We start from the raw sequence: 22,308 nt of genomic DNA on the forward strand, positions 1-22,308 counted from the left end.
GTCACGCTAAAGTGCGATGGTCTACGCTAAAGTACGATGGTGTCGCACGCTAAAGTGCGATGGTTGTTTGTTCGCTAAAGTATGATGGTATATCACGCTAAAGTGCGATGTACCAAAGGGTAAAGTTCGAGGGCTTTATAATAAACAAAAAATTAAAGAACACTTAATTCAACAAAAGCCCTTTTGTATTATCTAGTATTATAAGGTGTATACCATAGATTTTGAAAGGCAGTATAATTTAACAGTAGCCTTAAGTGAATAATTCTCAAAGACCGACCACGTAGTAATTGCTAAAAAGGTAATTTAGGTGTCACAGAATACTATATATTTCTTGTAAATGATTTTTTGACAACTAGTGCGCATTAAATATTGTTATAATTGGTGTAGTTTATGGGTACACCTCCCCTTACAATCGTCCTTTTTAAGTTAAAAGATACAAAATTCGATTATTGTCGGAATATGTAACATTTATTTGGTTAATTTAAATGAGAGAGAAAGGCGATGTTTTCCGAGCTTATTTTTCTTCTTTTTTGTAGCAACTACGCATCCATGTTATATTTTCAGGCAATGTACAAACTAATGTTTTAGGCGATTAGTTATAACTTACACATGAAAATATGTACCTTTATATTGTACACGCTACTTTTCAATAAAAGCGACATTTTAAAGGGAACCGCAAACTAAACTGCAACATAAACAATGATTCAAATGTATCCGTTCGCTTCCAATAAAAGCAGGATACAGGATATCTAAATATGCGAATACTATTTGTATCTATTAGGCCTATAGTAAAACGATCGACTGCAGCAGTTCTTTTTCCAGCTACCGAAATAAAACACATTTTCTCTAACCGACAAAGCACGGTTAGATTTAAGTTATTCAAATTTGGTTCAAAAGTTTTTAATCAAAAACCGGCGTGTTCATTTTTGGTTTGTATAAATGACTGTTAAAACGTCATAATCAAACTACGTTTATAACGTCTATACTTCGCGGACCATCGGACTTTAGCGTGACCATCGTACTTTAGCGTCCCCATCGCACTTTAGAGTCCTACAAATATATACTACTTTCTGGTATGTGCTTTCTGGCCGGGCCCGAATTAGTGGTGTTACACCTATATAATGTGTGTGAAGTCATTGATGTGACTGTTAGTTCATTTGTCCGTGTGAAGTCATTGATGTGACTGTTAGTTCATTTGTCCGTGTAAACATTAAATGACTGAAGCCCCTCTTAGAACAATGTTTTTTATCTTTTTTAAAAATATCAAAATGACTTTTGAGATTTCTCATAGCAAAAATCTGAAGCCCCACCTAATATACATGCTATACCATCATCTTGATTTAGATGAAACTTTCTCAAAATCTTCTTTGTGCTATTGTGCACCTCCAACATAGTTATTTCATTCTTTGATCTCAGTAATGTTAGGGGTTTTAGAGAAAAACAAAGACTTTTCCATTATATTGGAATATTTCAGTGTTAATTCATGAATTTATAAGCTCTGTTCACGCCTTCTATAGTTTACACTATGTGGTGTTGGTCATATTCAAACTTAAGGAATTGAAATTCATATTAAAAAGTACTCCATGAATAAAAATGCTGAGTTTTCTTTAATAAACTATGAAACTATGAAGATAAAATTGAGAATGGAAATGGGGAATTTTTCGTAGAGACAACAACCCGACCAAAGAGCAGATAACAGCCGAAGTCCACCAATGGGTCTTACATACTTATTAAAGTATCTTTTCTTGTTTCTTTTCAGGCCAGACTAGAAATAAAAGACTTGTTCACAGACTTAGCAGATGGGAAAATATTAATGAAATTATTAGAAATCATTTCTGGTGAAACCATAGGAAAACCTAACAAGGGGATGATGAGAGTACAGAAAGTTGAAAATGTTAGCAGATGTCTCAAATTTCTTATAACTAAGGTAAGTGTCTTATGTTTAATGATGTACTTGAGGAGAAAGAAATTGGTTCAGGGAGATAACTCTTTAAATCAGTTATACGTTTGCAAATGTAAAATTTCATCAATGTATTTTATTAAGCATTTACTTAAAACAAATTGGAAATGATCTATGTAACTTAGAAGCTTAGAATATATTTTTATGAAAGTGGTTAACACAAACATACTGATGATTTTAAGAGTTATTTCCCTTTAACATAAAGATATAGTTTTACCCTGCCACAGATGTATGTTTTATAGTACTTTAATAGCAAGACATTAAGCAAGCATCAGTCTATCAAAAGTAGGAATCATTGGTTGTTGTTGATCACATTTTGTTTATTTAATTGAAGAATTTAGTGTTTGTATCAGATATCCAGTCAAGAGTTCAGGTCAATTTAGAGTTTGTCTTATTGTAGGCAACTGTCCACTATTGAAAACCCTTTGGTGATCTTGATTAATTGTTTATTGTTTATAAAGGTTGCTCTCTCACTGTTAGGTACCTGTTACATCCTCTATTTTATACCTATTATATATATATTTTCTATTTATAAAAGTTACAATTAGAAGTTTGAAAACTGCTTCTGTGATGATTTGTCACAAACTATGAGAGGGACAGAGGTTTATAAAAATGTTCTGTTTGTCAATGTCATGTATATATATGTATAAGGACAACTAGCGGTAAAATATGGAATTATTTTAATTATTTTTAAATTTTATCTGATAAACATTTCACTCTTACACTCTTATGCTAACAAAATGATTAATGTTTGGTACTTTGCCCTTGATGAAAACGGAATTTGTTAAGTATAGTTTATAGATTGGTTTCTGGTGCATAGGCCATCTAATGTTCATGTATTTGCCATTATAAAAAAATAATTCTGTATCTAGTTTCAAATATTTCATCTGGTTCGTTATAAAAATGTCCTGTATTCTATTAATTTTTTTGGCAATTTAACAATAATAACAAATTTTAGTTATAGGTACTGGTACTTTGAATAGAACTCTGCATTAAGATGCCAAGAATAAATACATGCTATTTGATAATGACTATTAAGGAAATGTAGTCCAGGTCTCATTACATAGAATATGAATTTAAAATGTGATTTGATTAATTACCTCATAGGACCTACACAGCTCTGATATCAATAGTGCTCACAGTGCTTTGATTATGTAATTTTACTTTTGATTTATTGTGTTCTAATGTATAGTGACAAAAATTGAAGCCCTTTTAAATAAAAAGCACCATATTAAGTATAAAAATTTTTGGAGGTAGAAAAATGTACAAAACAGGTGCAGTAATATGCATGTGTTTTTTACTATTTCGTTTATTCCACATCACTGATATGAAACTTGTTAAGCTCAAATGTTAATTCAGATGTTAAGTCTCCGTGTTATGAAAAAAGGCCAGGTGCCAAAAGGTGCACTTTGATATCTTTTGAAGTATTTCTCTACTGGGTACAATCTACCCCTATATAACTATGTTGTCAGCTTAAATCTCAACATTCTTTATCGTAAGGTGAATACTTCACTATTATCGTAACAGGTAGCTTTTTACCAATGCAAAGTTTTAAAGGTTTACAATACGATAGTATCTGAAGATTATCTCTCTGCATTGAAATGACTAATTTATTTTTAGTTAATGTATATAAGAAAGTACACGCTTAGTTGTTGTACAGGTTGACATTTAAAATGTACAAAGTTTTCTTAATTTGGTGTTGTTTTGGAAAACATGGTTGTATATGTAAACATTGATCTGATACAATTATTTGATATTTGAACCGAGAGAGTATTTGTTAAAATTGGAGAAAGGAAATATTCATACATGTATTCCATTTTTGGGACTCGATCGATATTGCTAAATGTTAAGAAAATCAAATGGAACATTAAAAATAAAACTTCACATATATTGACAGTAAAAAATAAAGTACTGTAAACTAATGAGTTAAATTCATTTTGTAAGTTGCCAAAATTTTAAACATGTAGTCCATTTCCCTTATCTTCAGCTTATTTTTGTTGGGAAATAATCATAGCATAAAAGTACAGTGAAACCTGGCTAAACCGAAAACCTGTATAAACCAAACATTTTCTAAAGCACCGTCATATCAAATTGTATGCGTTGTGAACCTGATAAAACCGAACACAATTTTAAGTCCTGAAGAGGTTCGGTTTAAACAGGTTTCACTGTATAACAAAATTACCAAACTCCAAAGAAAATTAAAAAAGGGGAAGTAACCCCCAGAAGTCTATAAAAACTGAAAAAAATCTAATGCTATTAATAAACAAAACAAGCTGAAAAACGACTACCATATTCCTGACTTGGTACAGGCATTTGCAAAGAAAATGGTGGGTTAATAAAAGGCATTGTAAAAAACACTTTTTATGCTAGGTGAAATTAAGACAAAACCTTCATGAAACTAAAATCAGTCCTTGATGTCCCTTGTTGATTTGATGATCAAAAATATAAATATATATATTGAACAGTAAGCGTGGGAGTCGAAGCAAAGAGTGCGAAAAAATGTTTTCGAAAGATTGATGGATAGATATATGTCTAACCTCCAGCGACAATCTTACAAACATTTTCAGTATAAGAACAACTTAATAAGACACCAAAATGAACCCTTCTATGTTGAATTCTAACACGTTTAAGTAAAAGGTAACAACAGTTTGCAGGTATGCATATCACTCCATGTGAACACATTAAAATGACAATAGGTCGTCAACCCGTCTACAGTTCTCACAAAATGCACATGGTGATTAATTCTTGTTGGTGAATGTTTGTGTTTGTGAGTGATTCACCCTGATATACCTCTGAGACTGTATATCCAATAGTATATGACAGTAGTGTAAAATGAGAGTGTAATCACTCTTTATATAATAATCACCCAAAATCAGCCAGTTTCACTAAGATGCACTCAACAGGTTAGATTTTTAACAGAATCCTTTTGTGTTTTGTATTGTTTTTATAATACATAAGTCTGACTTTGCTCTTGCTCTTAATTTAAAGATAAACAAGAAACAAAAATAAAGAAAAAAGTTGGGATGCAACAAATACCAATTTTAAAAGCATTTATCAAAATCTAAAGTATATCATTTGTGGCTTATGCTCCACCAATGCATAAGGGGCTACAGAACTAAGCAAGGAAGTTATCAATCTGACTGTGAGCTGAACATGAGACCTCCCACACTTATGGGTAGTGTGCTACTGTGAGACCACAGAAGAAGTTTACATTTTAAAAAAACCCTTAGTTGACCTAAAAGTAGATCAGCTTATTGTCGACATAATTTTTAAACATTTAAAAGTAGTATACTATATCTATTTTTATGCAGCATAATTGTATATGATGAATGCTCTACAAAATTAAATAGATTTATTAAAGGACCTGTTTCGTTTTACCTTATATAGTAAAAACCAAAGTGTTAGTCATAGTGGTTAAACACAACCATTTATATTAAAGTAATGCATGTCTTTTTTTACTTGCGGTTTTGTGCGGTACAAGTAAATATTGAATTGTTTTTAAAAGTGACGACGCAAAACAGTAAAGCTTTAAAATCAACTAGTAGCTTGTATGTGATCAATCTGGGTTTAGGTGTGTTATTTTTTTTTCAAGGCCATATTTGACATAAATAATGTATAGATAAATATCCTTCATTTACATATATTACATATCAAAATATCTTTACACATTCGTATTGAATGTTAGTATAAAAGATAACAGATTTGTGAGATCGATATTTAATATCTGTCATAACTGAGCTGATATGTCTTTGATATATATTATTTATAGAAATATTCAAGATCATATGGGTTAGAAGAAATATTCTGTGGATGGCCTTTAATCATTATGATCTATGATGGGGCCAGCAAGACCCAAAGTTAACTTGCTCAGTAAATTCTAATAGTTTACCTTATACATGGATTAGGTCTATGAAACAGTTAATTTTGAGGAGGTCTACTTTGATGTACGGTCATTGTAATGAAGAGACTGGTTTTTTGCTAGTTGGACAATTTTATTCTATTACGCATGTTTTTAAGCAATCATTATAATAATCTAAATATGACTTACCAAGGTTGAATGTCATGGTCACTCCAAAATTTCTTTTCTAAAGTGTCTTTTCAGTCAGCAAAAATGCTAAACATGTAAAGAATAGGGTTGGATTTTTTTAAAAACATTTCTAAGTTTCAAATGATCTAGGGAACCTTCCTACTTGTCAATGATAGAACTTTTTTGCATAGCACAATTAATTTGTTGTTATTTTACTTCTAAAAAATTGTGCTGGGTTAGCAAGAATAAATGTTTTGGAGCCATCTCTTCTTTCAGCCAATATGAAATACAAAAACTTTCGGTTAAAATAAATGATAAATTGCAGTTTGTAATTGAAAAATTTAATAATGTATAATATTTTTTCTCTCTTCAGGTGTATTTTGAAAATATTGGAGCAGAAGATATTGTAGATGGAAATCCACGTCTGATTCTTGGTTTGATATGGACTATTATTCTCAGGTTTCAAATCCAGGAAATTACTATTGAAGTTGTAAGTACTGTGAAGACAATACATTAATGGCTGCCTCAATTTACAGTGGGGCATAAGATTTTGCTCCATATTGAAGGTCTCAATTGGACGTTGTGATGAAGGACAATTAAAAGTTCACTTCATTTGCTTTGACATTTTTGTATAAGAAATGGAAAGCAAGGATATGGTTTGTTGATATGGCACAAAATTCTTATACATACTTGCCAGAATAAAATCAAAGGACATGTTGTTTACATCCTGTATTTGTAAAAAAGGGTGGTCTAATTTTAGTGGACTTAATATTCTGAAAAGGCCTATCAGTCCAAAAATTGCTGAGCAGACCAATCATTTTTTGAGAAATTTTAGATATGGATTAATTGTCACCGAAAAAAATCTAATCGATGACATCATTATTTCATCATTATTTCTTGAATTTGGGTGGATACCAAACCTTATCTACTTGATAAAATTTGTTTACCAGGAAATAATTATATCAGCATTAATTTGCATATTGCTGAATTGATATTTTACTGCAAAAGTACACATGTAAAGCATATTTTTAAAAGCACTGTTTTATGTAATAAAGAATATGGTTTGAATATCCTGATTTACGATAAGCACCCAGTTGAACAATTTAATTTACCTTATTTTTTACCAGTTGGGATACATAATTATGTTTGTATGTTTATAAATCAATAAAAGGTCACCACAAGGAATGATCACTGCCAAACAAACTTGATAAAAGAGGTCTGCTGAAAGATCAAAGGTCAAAATTTCTGGGTGTGGCTTAAAACAAGTGCAATAAAATCATATGAACCAAAAATATTGCATGAAATATATTATTCTATGAACAGCTTGTCTATTGATGTTTTGAACAGATAAATATATATACTTACATAACAATAAAGTTTTACAAAATAAACAATGGATGCTTTGTACACTTTATGAATTTATAATTCATAGCCAATCGTAAATGCTGATGGGGTTGTTACAGTGAGTATTTACACTATATTCAGGATTCAGAGTACGAATATATATAAAACTCACCCTGTATTTACAAAAGAGATGATTTAATGACTTATAATCAGACAAATCCACCTAATCCAGATCTCTAAGCCTAAAAGAATAAACCTTCAAGTAAGAAATATATATGTATTTAAAAAAAGATATCCTTAATTTGATCTGATGTTGAACATTGAAGATTGTAATGAAGTTCTATTAAAGGAATGCGGTAGAAAGAAATGAATTTGATCAAACTGATTGTAATAAGTCCATTGGTTTGAAAATCCAATTGTTGCCCTATAGGTTTTGTTTTCTATACTATACTATATGGCATTCATTATCACTGGACTAGTATATATTTGTTTAGGGGCCAGCTGAAGGACGCCTCCGGGTGCGGGAATTTCTCGCTACATTGAAGACCTGTTGGTGACCCTCTGCTGTTGTTTTTTATTTGGTCGGGTTTTTGTCTCTTTGACACATTCCCCATTTCCATTCTCAATTTTATCAAGATAGTCTATCTCTTACTTAAACATTTTCATACCTCTTTGGATCCCAACATGTGTTTTATGCATGATATAAAAAGGAGACAGTCATAAGTACCAGGGGCGGATCCAGCCATTTTAAAAAAGGGAGGTTCCCAACCCAGGACAAAGGGGGGTTCCAACTATATGTCCCCATTCAAATGCATTGATCGTCCAAAAAAAGGGGGTTCCAACCTCCGGAACCGTCCCCCTGGATCCGCCACTGAGTACTCTGTTTAAAAATTTGGATTGATAAAATGCTCAAGTAACCTGGTAAAGAAATCAAGTAAGGAAAGCTTGAAAATGGGATCATTCTAGGCTGTAAATCTTAATTGAGGACTAATACAAGAGAAATATCCAGTTAAGAGCCTGTATCTGTAGTTTTTTCTTTAATTTTTCAAATGGGGTACACCAACTTTGATCTTGTTAAGTCAATACAAATAGATAATGTATGCCGCGGTCTACACATAATGTTTTGCATCTGACTTTCTGTTAGTCCATCTGTACTGTATCTGGTTCAAATAAAAGTTAAAGTAACCACTTACTAAGATAATATTTCGTGTTGTCAAAAATATCAATTGTATTCGATAATATATACCCTTCATGGATATCATTGTGGCAAATAAGTATCATTATATGATGAAAATATTCTGTATGTCAGTGGGTCATATATTTGTATGAACAAAATCTAAGTTAAGCCTTGAGAATGCTTAAATCCCTGGTGGAAAAATTGTCTGCTCTTATATGAGATAACTTTGTCATAAATGTAAGATAATATGTCAGTAACCTTTAAGTAAATAAAATGTGAGGGGATTTTTCTTTTACATGAATAAGTCATTTCAATGAGACTGTTTACACACACAGCTAATTGAAGGGCATCCTCATGAATTAAAAATTAAAACATCCAACTTCGATCTTTCTTGAAAAATATTTATAATGTGAAATTGAATAGAAACTGTATTGTCATCGTAAAACATCTGCAAAATAATCAAATTGAATGGATGACCTTATCTGGTATGGTAGAAAAAGAATTTGTTAAGCAACCTTAATAAGTTGTTTTGCCATGTTTTTGGTCAAGTGCTGGTTAAATCTGTTTCAGCTAAGGTGGAAGCAATATTTTTGTGTAATATTCTGTAAAAAAACTATATGATTTACTTATATTTTAGGATGAAGAATCTACAGAGAAAAGGTCTGCTAAAGATGCTTTGCTGTTGTGGTGCCAAAGAAAGACAGCTGGGTAAGATAGAATTAATAACTTTTTACATTTTTATACAACCTGTAGATAATTTGGTAATATTTGTAAACATATTTCAATTAGTTCATGTTTATTTTTGCATAGATTTGACATTTTTAATTTATATTTTGATGTTTTGGTACAAATAGGTTGTATGAAATACTTAAATTGTGTTTACAAATGTATTTTAAGAGGTAACTTGTCATAATTTACAAGCAGGTCATGTTTCATTTAATTTATGAAAGGTTTTATAGAAACTACATTAACAGAAAAGATTGGAATGAAACATTTTTGACAGTAACGCTTAAAGTTATCAAATTTTAAAATTTGACAAAACTGAAACTAGAAACTTTACATGTACAATTGTAGAAAGCTGACTATTTACAGTTCAACAAAGGCATGCACTAAGATATCTTTTAGAGGATTTAAAATGCGTTGTTACTCTAATTGAATATAGATTTAGTCTCAAAAAGAAGGTCTAAGCACACACGAGAATTTAAACCAAGCTATGTTTTTGACACCATCTTGGTTCAGGGTCAAGAAATTAATTGGGAGTTAACCACAAGCTAATTTTACATAAAAACGTTTTAAAGAAATGGGACACCCGAAAATTCACACAGTAGTAATTAATACTTTGATATCGAATGATAACGAAATGAAAAAATGTCATGATGAACCAAATAATTGATGGCAAATAAAAAAACTTTTTGGAAAATTTTGTGCATTGTTAATTGTAGACCTAAGCAGGATCAACTACCTCAAAGGACAATAAAAACGTTTTACTAGGTTGTAAAAGTAAACATTTTGAATTGCAATAGGATATTTTGAGATCAGTATAGATGATATATCTTTTTAAATGTAAATTTTTAGTGTAAACGATCTAAAAAGTTATACCGTGTGAGTAGTGCATTAACTTACGGATGAATTATAAAAAGAATGAGGAAGGCATTTTATTTACTTTATTTACATTTTTTATCTTTAAAGTTGAAACTGCAATGCTTTGCATGGGGTAGTTAAATAAATAGTTTATAAGACAAAAAGGTTGTTACTTAACTCATCCCAGGAAATAATTTTTTCTGTTGGGACTGAATTGCAGATGTTAAAATTGAGAATTATTACAATAATTCCCTTTTCAAATATCTTGTAAATCAACAAAACAAACGAAACTTTAAAATGAAATATTTGAAATATGGCCACATTATGTATTACTTTAGTTTTCTTAAATGTTCTTATCCAGGTGAATGAATTCTTAACAACAACAAAAATATAAGGATAAGATTGAATTATTGATGAAAGAGAAAAAATTTCACCACACCCTTGGACTAGAATGAAAATGTAATAGATAGGGGAATAGGGATCAGTAACTCTTTTTATAGAAAATCTTACAAGAGAAAAAATACTTGTAATTTATAAACGTTTCAGAATAATTTACAATTATTTTTTATGGTATGTTTTTTGTGAAAAGAGCCTTTTATGTTTATCTTTAAAATTAAACTAGGTTGGTGCATGAATGTGATAAATGTTCCCTGGGTCAAAAACTGTCCTAATTTAGCCTTACATAAGTCTAGAGTGAATGCTTAGTCATCTTAGACAATAATTGTGATGTCACAAGACATATACTATCAATGATCAAATTTGCCAAATGTTTATTTGGTATTTATTAGGTAGTTTTACATTTTTTTCATTCAATTCATGTGAATTAAACTAATTTTCATGAAATTTCAGCATCAATTTTGACTGCTCTTGAATCGCTTATTATTTCACCACCTTTTTTCACAATATTAGAAAAACATTGCAAATGCAAAATTAGTTTGGTGTAGCCATATGGAAGATTTAAGTCTATAATTGTGATTTGTGTAACATTATATTATAATACTTGTGTTTGACAGGAAAGGAGGTCGTAGCAGGTGACACATTATATAGATTGCTTACCTCACATTCCATTGTCACATTTAACCTTTACCCTTTTTGATTTAAATATATAATGTGTGATAGTGATTTGTTTATAAACAAAATTTACAGCCTGTAGGCTTCAATTTATAGGCTGTTCTTGTGAATACAGGGTCAGTTTAATCATCCAAAAAGTAGAATTCATATTATAATGAATTTTAAATTCTTTATCTAGCACACAATTTACACCCATAAGAGGGTCAAAGGCATACATGTAACAAGAAGTAAACGTTTTCTTTTTGATACATGTTTTCTGGGCACCAAGTTCAAGGTGAAAGTTCTATGATTTGGAGCTATTTATAGAACGGAAAAAATTTGAAAAATTTACAGCTTTGTATTAATGATACATTTTTAAAAAATCAGCAATGTTTTTTTTTATTAATTAGACTTGCAATTAGGTGTTAATTTAAATGAATACATTTTCCTATTGCTTTATTCATAGGTAGATTTTTTTTAATTTTAGGACAAGGTTTACTTGAATGTTTAGATTACTATATATAGTCCTTATTTTTCCACATATATTGCAAAAGCCTTGTTGCTTTAATCCCTAATTAGATAGCCCCCTATTGAATGCATGAACAAATCAGCAACCCTGCAAATCTTAAGCTAATTTAAAATATGGATAGAAAAATAATTTTGAGATGAATATTTGATTTGATTTCCTGCAATACAAATAAAACATTACACTACACATAAAAAAAAGAAAAGAGAAAAATTTAAGTCTAAAAAACTGTCATTTATCATTCAGTCATGCAGTCTTTGGCCAGATGTAGATATTGACATTGTTTTTCATTGTTTTAGAGCACTGTTTGACGCTGGCGTGTTTTTACATTTGTTTATTTGTTAATTCTGTTGTTTCTTTTTTTATGAAGAAGGCAATTTAGCTGCTTAAATTTTATGTTATATCTATGTTATAATTAATACTTATTCCAAGTACATGAGTACAAAAAAGGACTTTGGGTAATTCTTTGCTGAAGATAATATTATGCCATTGGCTGAATATCCATTCAAAAGACTGTTCTGATGTCCTTTGGAAATATTACCCAGAATGCTTGAGAATCTAATTTCTATTTCATCCTTATAACATTATTTCACTATATTTTCTTCAGGTATCCAGGGGTTAATATCACAAATTTTACGTCAAGCTGGAGAAATGGGCTTGGATTCAACGCTCTCATACATGCACACAGGTATATATATATAGAATAAGATTAAATATTATGTTAGTTAGAATAAAAGGAGATATGTTGTAAATATCTATAAAGCAACAAACAAGAAACACAAAGCTACCAAGACAAGTGTTGAGTAAATGAGTTAAAAATACTTCAAGAAACTACAAGCAGGCTGACTATTTCTTATTGAAATCCTGGCCCTTCAAATTTCAAAATGATTTGCATGCTTATCATACTCATACTTTTAAATCATCCAATTAGGATACTGAAATTGGTGTTTAGATAACAAGTATTGCAATCGAATAAAGAAGAGAAGACTTTAAACTCAGACCTATGGACAAACATAAATAGCAAACACTTTCTAGAGATCACTAAGTCATCTCAAATAATGGTAGCATTCATAAGATGCTTAACTGAGGAAAAATATCTTGTTCTCTTTGTTACATATAAACTAAATATTTCAGACCAGACTTGATAGATTATGATGCCTTACATCCAGAAGAACATGTGAGCAACTTGAACAATGCTTTTCTTACAGCATCTAGAGAACTCGACATCCCTAGAATCTTGGACGCTGAAGGTATGTCCAAATTATGTTTGTTAACCAACTTTCTGTCAAGTGATCAGTTCTCTTTTGAAAAAGCAGAATTTCGAAACCAAAAAATTCTCATGTAGAATTAAAATGTTGTCTTAGGCAATTTTGATTCAAGTACTTAAATCTTGTTAACGTAACTGTAGATAATTGTAGTGACCAGTATATTGAATACTTTTGGTCAAGTTAAACTTCTTTAATATTTATTTATATTGTAGATGTTGATGTTAACAAACCAGATGAGAAGAGTATTCTTACTTATGTAGCATCATATTATCATTATTTCGCCAAAATGAAAAGTGAAATGACGGGTGGAAAGAGAATTGCTAAGGTGAGTAATTGTACAGGAAATTTTCTGGTGGATTTGAATCCACCCCTTCTGAAAAATGGTCATTTTAAGTCTATTTTCCAATTATATAAAGACCTTGAGAGGGGAATATTGACCAGACTAACATGTTTCTTTTTCATTCAAGTATTACCCTATAGTTAAAGCAGTCCATTTAGGCTAACTGGAAGTAAATGGGACTTTAGTGTCTTGCTGGGGAATTATTATTGTCAAGTCAGGTCTGCCTAAATGTCCCTTTTTACAGATTTCTGACAAAACATTGACCTATTTTTACATACCAGATTCCTTATGGCCATATTATACCTCTTTGTGTTCCTGTACCACCTATGCATGCATTTATGATAATAGTTTATACCTACAGTCACTACCAGTTACATAGTGGCCATCGAAATATGCCCACTCCCAACTGATTTAGGCTACTTTTCACGTTTTTAGGATTTTGAACTCTCTGATGACCTTAAAGTTGCCATATTTTCATAAACAATCATCTGAGAAGAGTTTATGGACCTTGACCTGCTTGGTTGAAGTCCCTGTTATGATGACAGTTCAGCTGGGGCAGTTAAAAAAAAGTATGGAGGGTCATACAGGCCATCAAAGGATGATTGTTGCCATCATGCGGCTTATTATTATTGCCTACACTTGGGATTGGGGGCAAAGGGGTTTAGACTGCAGAATTTGTAAGGTTCAGATATGTGTTTGATTATACAGGTTCATAATATATTAATGTTTGTATAAAGGGTCTTAAGGGTATAGCGGGCGGAGGAAGGGGGATGCACTTCACTCCATTCCGTAATCCTAATTGACTAGGATTGTCAGTTTTCCTGCAGAAGGTTGGTGGTTTTCTCTGTCACTCCTGCTTCCTCCATCGATAAAACTTAACTGCCACGAAATAGTATAATAGTGCTACAAGTGGCTTTAAAGCTTTTACTATACTAGAAATAATTATAATTAATTCAATATATTCTGTTAGTCTTCAAAGTTTTTGATATAGATTTAAAGCATTATTACAATTCTACAGATCTTGGGAAGTTTAATGGACATGGAGGCCATGGTGGACGACTATGAAACATTGACTTCATCTCTTCTGGAATGGATCCAGTTCACAATCAAAAGACTTCAAGATAGAAACTTTCCTAACTCATTAGAGGGAATACAAAAAGAAGTTGTCAAATTTAAAACATACAGAACAGTGGAAAAACCACCAAAGTAAGTTTTACTAGCGTTGTATCTATGATGATTGATAGTCTATCTTTGCTGTGTGATAATTGATAATCCCTGACAAGGAAGTGGGTATCTATAGATTTCCAAATGAGTGAGGATTGGATATTGCTTGATATCAACTTGAGTTGTTTTATTTCAATGTAATGATTTAAAACAAGCCTTTCTTTGTACTTCAGATAAGAGTTGATATCCAATTTTAACTAGTAGTTGTTAAACATATTTCTTTTATGGTCAACACTCTTTTTGTGTAAATAAAGGATGTTATTCAGTAGTTTACATGCCCCATCTGTGATCCACTTACGATAGTGGACGGGCATTATGTTTTCTGGTCTGTGTGTCCATTCATGTGTTCGTTCATTTGACAGATTGTCTGTTTGTCTGTCTGTCCTGCTTCAGGTTCAAGTTTTGTCAAGGTAGTTTTTGATGAAGTTGAAGTCCAATCGACTTGAAACTTAGTAGTACACATGTTTCTTATGATAGATCTTTCTAGTTCTAATTCCAAATTAGAGTTTTGATCCAAATTTTATGGTCTACTGAACATAGAAAATAAAAGCGCAAATGGGGCATCCTTGTACTATGGACACATTCTTGTTTAATTCATGAGTGTAAAAAAGAGCCCTTTATACACCTGCATGGTCTTCACAATTTGTTTTACTAAGTGTGTTTTAGATAATTTTGTATTGTACAAGAAACTTGTCTACTGTTGAATTCTCCATGTTAAATTTAGGATGTCTTTTATATCACTGAAGAGACATGTAAAGTCGCAATGCGCATCTAGTGCAGAAAAATTGGTACTGTTAATGTTATTATAATATTTTTCTGTAATTATTATACCTACAACATCTTTTATTTCTACTTATGACAATTAAGCTTTGTTTTAATTTCCTTTTCACAAAAGTTTATTTTTCATATCATAAAAAAATCAATATGGTTTAATTATGAAGAGTGAATTATAAGAGATAAAATCATATCTTGTAGCTTTTATACACAGAGAAATATAAGGATTGGTTTTTCGATTTTCATCAATAGCAGCTTAATTTTAATTTTTAAGTCACAAATGAAAGGCGGTTTTCATTTACACATTTTTATCTATGATAGGGTGTAATTAATAAAATGTCTGTCAACAATAATAGTACAGATAAATTGAAATATTTGTTGATCAAATTTAAGTTGAATGGGATCCAAGATTTGAGTAAAGTTATCATTACAAAGTCAACAAACATATCTGTCGTCTGCTGAGATAAATCTATAAAATATTTGAATCATTTCAAAATTATATAACCAGTTTGATTAGAATTTTATTGCATAATGTTATTGATTTGTAAAATATTAAATGCAAACATCTCGTATTCTTATTTAAATAAAGGAGTTGTCGATGTGCATTGTTAGGTAACATAAAAGCTTGATTTTATGACACATGAAAATCATATAGTACTTAGGATATATGAGACATGGCACATTAAAATATAAAAACATTAGATACACAATAATTTATTTTGTTTATTTATTTTTGGAAAAAAAGGGGGGGATTGGGGTTTGTTTTGTAGCAAAGTTTATCTTTTTGGTTATATCTAATTGGTTTTATTGTCGAGCCTGCAACTTTTGTTGCAGAAAGCTCGACATAGGGATAGTGATCTGGCGGCGGCTACGGCGGCGGCAACAGCGGCGGCTACGGCGGCGGCGTTAGCTAACTTCTTAAAAGCTTTATATTTTAGAAGGTGGAAGACCTGGATGCTTCATACATTGTATATAGATGCCTCATGTTACGAATTTTCCGTCAGTCTCATGTCCAATGTCCTTGACCTCATTTTCATGGTTCAGTGACCACTTGAAAAAAAAAAGTTCAAATTTTTTGTAATGTTGAAGTCCCTCTTATTATAAGTAATAGGATAACTATATTTGATATGTGCGTACCTTGCAAGGTCCTCATGTCTGTCAGAAAGTTTTCACTTGACCTCGACCTCATTTCATGGATCAGTGAACAAGGTTAAGTTTTGGTGGTCAAGTCCATATCTCAGATACTATAAGCAATAGGGCTAGTATATTCAGTGTATGGAAGGACTGTAAGGTGTACATGTCCAACTGGCAGGTGTCATCTGACCTTGACCTCATTATCATGGTTCAGTGGTTATAGTTAAATTTTTGTGTTTTGGTCTGTTTTTCTCATACTATATGCAATAGGTCTACTATATTTGTTGTATGGAACAATTGTAAGGTGTACATGTCTAGCGGGCAGATGTCATGTGACCTTGACCTCATTTTCATGGTTCAGTGGTCAAAGTTAAATTTTTGTGTTTTGGTCTGTTTTTCTCATACTATATGCAATAGGTCTACTATATTTGTTGTATGGAAGGATTCTAAGGTGTACATGTCTAGCGGGCAGATGTCATGTGACCTTGACCTCATTTTCATGGTTCAGTGGTCAAAGTTAAGTTTTTGGGTTTTGGTCTTTTTATCTAATACTATATGCCATAGGTCAACTATATTTGGTGTATGGAAATATTTTATGATCTTTATGTCAGTTGCACAGGTTTTATTTGACTGTGACCTCATTTTCACGGTTCATTGCACAGTGTTAAGTTTTTATGTTTTGGTCTATTTTTCTTAAACTATAAGTAATAGGTCAACTATATATTTTGTATAGAAGCATTGTTAGCTGTACATGTCTGCCTGGCATGGTTCATCTGACCTTGACCTCATTTTCAAGGTTCATTGGTCTATGTTTAGTTATCTTGGTTAATGTTAATTTATGTGACAGTTGTTATAAAGCTTAGCTTTATACTTAGGACTATCAACATAATATCAATGATTAGTATAGAAGGCGAGACATTTCAACGTGTGCACTGTTGTCTGTTTTCTGTTTCTCTGTAATTTGTAATTTCGTAAGGTTGTCCTCGTTAGTTTTTTATGCCCAACCTACGATAGTAGAGGGGCATTATGTTTTCTGGTCTGTGCGTCCGTTCGTCTGTTCGTTCGTCCGTTCGTTCGTCCGTTCGTTCGTACGTCCGTCCGTCCGTCCGTCTGTCTGTCCCGCCTCAGGTTAAAGTTTTTGGTCAAGGTAGTTTTTGATGAAGTTGAAGTCCAATCGACTTCAAACTTCGTACACATGTTCCCTGTGATATGATCTTTCTAATTTTAATGCCAAATTAGAGATTTTACTCCAATTTCACGGTCCAATGAACATAGAAAATGATAGTGCGAGTGGGGCATTCGTGTACTGAGGACACATTCTTGTTTTTCTTCATTTCAGACAATTGCTTTGCTTGTCGTTTTGGGGGATTGAGTAGGTCATCTTCAGTCATCACTGTGGTTTGGAGGTTCCAACCATGCAATAATTAGCTTCTGATCTTAATTCAACTTCTAATAATGCCAGTCTTCTATCTGAAATTTGGGGGTTCTCTTTCAGTAGTCCAACAATAATTGTTAGAATGAAAAAACTCTCAATTCCCTAAAACACATGTCTACAAAGGAAAAATATGAATATCATTAAATAAATATTAAGAACAGAAATAATTAGACTATTATCAAGTTGTTATTTTTTTAAATCTCATTTACCAATTACATATTTTTATTTTCAAATGAATTTTTTCAGGTATAAAGAAAAGGGTAATATAGAAGTACAGTTTTTCAACATTCAAGCCAAACTGAAAGCTAATGGACAGAAAAATTACACACCACCAGAGGGCTTGCTGGTGCACGATATAGAGACAGCATGGTTAAAACTGGAAAAATCAGAGCACGAAAGGGAGGTAGCAATGAGAGATGAAATGATAAGGTTTGTAATTGGATTAATCCATATCACTCCCTCTCCCCTCCCTGTTCTCCCTGTTTATTGCTGTTAATAATATTTAGGGTCTTTGGTACCATTTACCTGGCTGCTATATCTTATGAACCTGAACCAAATGCTATATACAGCATCTGTTTTACACAAATTAATGGTCAGTAAGGTGCCCAAGACATATAACTGGTTCTTGTATAAAGATAAAAACTGAAGAAACACTGTGAAGTGACTTATTCTAGTTAATACTTTTTTTATATACCAAGCAGTATATGTTATGTAGGATATAATGGAACAAAGGGAGTGGTGGTGGGAAGAAAAAAATGTTCAATGTCTTTCAAGAGTATTTATTATGTTAAATAACATAATTTTATACAATTTTTTTTCAGGCAAGAGAGATTGGAACAGTTGCATCAGAGATTTCAGAAAAAGGTAAGGGGTTGTTCTAGAATTAAACACATGAGAGATTGGATTCACTTTTTGCAGACAAACCATGAAATTATAAAATATCATTTTTCTTGTTATTCTTAAAAAAATCTATCGAAATGCAACCCATAAAATGGAAATCAGTAACTAGTCTTTTGTCTTATTAAAAAGAAATTTTGTTACTTGTATGATTCTACTGTAAAATTTGATATTATTTAATTTTTAATTGAAAACTTTTTCAGGCTGAAATACGAGAACAATGGTTATCGGACATGTCACTGATATTAGATGAGAAACTTGTCTGTAGTAATGCTGCACAGACAGAAGCATCCATCAAGAAACATGAGGCTATCAGTGCAGAAATATTAGCTAGGGTAAGTCTTGAGAAATGTCATACTTTGGAATCCAACAGGTTAATGTGGCTTTTAATCTGTAAATTCCTTAAAAAGTAATCAATTTTAGTTAGAGATGACCTCTGAAGAAAAGTGCAAATGCTTTGATATTCCATCATCCAATCAAAAGATCTGATATGGTTGGAAGAAATGTGCAAGTACTTTGATATTCAATTATTCGATAACAAGTTGTGATTTGGTTGTGACAAGAGTTATTGTCTATTTAGATATCTGAAAACAAGGCTCATAGCAAGTTTTCTTTGCCGTTTCCTTAATTTATGTAAAAAAACAACTAATATTTGTCAAAAATTGAATTGATATATTTTACTGGTAGATATCTCCTTACTATAGTATAAGTGTGGACATACATCGGAACTGTTTATTCATTAAAACTTTAAAGTATACTAATTGAGTTGTTCTCCGTACAGAAATAGATTTTGTGTTTGTAAAAGCATTATAATTAACAGCAGAAAGATTTGAAATGATTTTTATTTTGAAAAAAAAAATGCGCCAAAGATGAATTTGTATAGCCTATAAACTGACATTTTGATGATATTTTATTTGCAGAAAGACAGATTCAGGGCTTTAAACGGTTTAGCGAAGGAACTAGTCCAAGGGGGCTACCATGCAAAAGATGCTGTAAACAAAAAGTAAGATAACGCTTTGTTCAGAGGATATTTTGATTTATTTCTTCCAACATTCTGTAAACCAACTTATTTGCAAGTAATCTCAGAGTGAGATCAATTGACGTTTTCCAACTATAATCAAATAATTTGTTTGTAGAGATCAAGACATAATGATGAAATGGAAAAAATTACTAGACAAGTTAGAAGCTAGGAAGAAAACATTGGACGGGTTCAGCAACTTGATGAACAGTTTCAGAGAGATAGAAAGTATTGTGGAAGAGCTCAAAGAAGCAGAGGTAATGCTCATTTTTATTAAAAAAAAAAAAGGAAACTCATTTTTATCAGTATGTTTTTAATTTTCAGCCTATGTTTTATAACTTCTTTTGAGATAATTTCAAAGTATCTACCTGATTTTTTAAAGAAATTTGGGGTATTTATTTTTACTGTTTGAAGTTCACAAGCAGTTTTTTTTCAAGGGTTGTAAATTTTCACTTATTTTTGCGGATAGAACAAAATCACCAAAAAAAAATCTGTCAATTTAGAAGTGCACATGCAAAGGTATTGATCAAAATTTTGAATCCGCCAAAATATTTTGTATGCCTTATTCAAAGAAAATCGCAAAATTTTACACCTGCGAAAATAACCCTCTATATAGTATTATACAGCATAAGCCATACAGTTTTAAACCAAGATTCTTGCAAATTGTTATTTTCATTTTCATTTTGATTGTTGATGAAGGTTCTGAAATATTATTAGCTATTGAGTTGAATATTGCTCAATTGAAACAGCTTAAGTTTAGTTAGCTTTAATTCTCTCCTTAAATTTTTTTTAAAAGCATTTCTAATCATAAACATTTTTTTTGTCAGGCTAAAGTGAAAATAGATGACAATGGTAAACATTTACAAGCCACAGAGGATTATTTACAACAGCATGCCTTAGTGGAGGCTCAATTACATGGTCTCGGTAAACGTGTTCGTAACTTAAACAGACGATCTAAAAATATGACAGATTTGTCAAATACAGAGGGAGCTGTCCTAGATAAAAGATTAGAAGACTTAAATGCAGAATATAATAGGTATTTACATGGAAGTCTCATTCATACTATTATATTGCAACTACTGCATAAACCATTCTCATGTTAACCTGTTTTCTTCTTGTCCATTCGAAAAACATTATTTCTTTCCACATGTGTAAAATTAGTATCTTATTTGTCACTATTATTATGAGGAGATGGAATAGAAAATCGAAATTGCTTAATCATTGTCAAGTACTGTACCATGCACATAAAGAAACAAAAGACTGTCAGGAATTGAAACTGAAATAGAGAAAAATGAAATTGAGGCATATGCAGATGGTTTAATGTTATAGGACAAAGATCCCTAAATGATCTTGAACAATATCGTACATATAAGTACCTTGCACCTAACAAAACCAAAGACAGTCATATGTTGAAACCAAAAAATTTCCTTTCATCCAGAACCATTTAGAAAGATGAAATTACTGGTGTGATATTTATGATGTGATGAAAAAAGTATGCATTTAGTTAGTCAATAAGGGCATGTATGTACTAATCGAAGATCACAGATCAGGTATAAGGTTAATTCTTTAGTCAATTAGTATTTGATGCTGAAAAAAAGGGACATTAAGCTTGCAACAAGCAACAATCATGATTTTGAAATGTAACTTACAAACCTATAGTGTAACAATATTTATCTTTTCAGAGTAAATGATCTAGCCAATGATAGAAGAAAGAAATTAGATGTTGCCAAGAAATATTACCAATTCTTACAAGACGCTGAAGAAGAAGAGAGATGGGTTCAGGAGAAAATAGATGTCTGTGGTGCTTCAACAACGGGCAAAGATTTAAATGCTGCTCTTGTGTTACTCAAGAAACATGAGGTAATATGTTTACCATTAGTTTAGTCCCAATATAAAAATTAGATGGGGTGGTATGATTCTTAATGGGAATTATATCCTTAAAAAGATCTAAAGATATGGGTGTAGACAATTACAGGTCACCATATGGCCTTCAACAATGAGTAAAACTCTATAAGTTATAAAAACCCAGATAATGAATTCAAAACAATACTTTTCTGAGGAAGAGTAACGGTCAGATTTATGCAATAAACATTTTTAGAAAATTAATTACGAGAGACAGCAACCAACAAACACCAAGGTTATAAAAGAAATGTGTCACACCAACTGAAACTGGTATCATACCGGGGCGGATCCAGCCATTTGAAAAAGGGGGGGTTCCAAACCCAGAGGGGCTTCAACTATATGCTCCCATTCAAATGCATTGATCGACCCAAAAAAGGGGGGATTTCAACCCCAGGACTCACCACCCACCCACCCCCTGGATCCGCCACTGTCATATTACATCACAAGAAGGAAAACTCATGTGAGGCTTAATAAACTTATTAAGCCTATTCCATGGTATATTATGCAGTTTTACATTGGTATTGAAATTGAGGGTCATCAATTTTTTATATTTGCCAGTTTGAACATTCTATATTGTATTCTACAATTGAGAGTTAATTTTTCCTACTTTTGTGAAAAATAATATTTGTTATGAGATTTTATTTTGAATAT

The 22,308-nt window shown here is 31.6% G+C and overlaps 1 protein-coding gene across 8 annotated transcripts in view; it reads left to right on the forward strand.

The window, feature by feature from the left end:
* Nucleotides 1-22,308, forward strand: part of LOC139516120 (spectrin beta chain-like) — a 95,714-nt gene that overhangs the window by 16,761 nt on the left and 56,645 nt on the right. For 5 of the 8 annotated variants that reach the window (XM_071305979.1, XM_071305976.1, XM_071305981.1 and 2 more), the window contains exons 3-17: nucleotides 1,760-1,927; nucleotides 6,361-6,477; nucleotides 9,146-9,216; nucleotides 11,103-11,120; nucleotides 12,273-12,353; nucleotides 12,800-12,915; nucleotides 13,146-13,258; nucleotides 14,292-14,479; nucleotides 18,087-18,269; nucleotides 18,662-18,704; nucleotides 18,941-19,072; nucleotides 19,658-19,740; nucleotides 19,874-20,012; nucleotides 20,583-20,791; nucleotides 21,438-21,615. In XM_071305979.1, coding sequence (XP_071162080.1) covers nucleotides 1,760-1,927; nucleotides 6,361-6,477; nucleotides 9,146-9,216; nucleotides 11,103-11,120; nucleotides 12,273-12,353; nucleotides 12,800-12,915; nucleotides 13,146-13,258; nucleotides 14,292-14,479; nucleotides 18,087-18,269; nucleotides 18,662-18,704; nucleotides 18,941-19,072; nucleotides 19,658-19,740; nucleotides 19,874-20,012; nucleotides 20,583-20,791; nucleotides 21,438-21,615 — 1,839 coding nt within the window. The remainder of the gene's footprint in view (nucleotides 1-1,759; nucleotides 1,928-6,360; nucleotides 6,478-9,145; nucleotides 9,217-11,102; nucleotides 11,121-12,272; nucleotides 12,354-12,799; nucleotides 12,916-13,145; nucleotides 13,259-14,291; nucleotides 14,480-18,086; nucleotides 18,270-18,661; nucleotides 18,705-18,940; nucleotides 19,073-19,657; nucleotides 19,741-19,873; nucleotides 20,013-20,582; nucleotides 20,792-21,437; nucleotides 21,616-22,308) is intronic. The other 3 variants (XM_071305980.1, XM_071305978.1, XM_071305983.1) reach the window with 1 other exon arrangement.

Source organism: Mytilus edulis, chromosome 3 (assembly GCF_963676685.1).
Source record: "Mytilus edulis chromosome 3, xbMytEdul2.2, whole genome shotgun sequence".
NCBI classification, from domain to species: Eukaryota; Metazoa; Mollusca; class Bivalvia; order Mytilida; family Mytilidae; genus Mytilus; species Mytilus edulis.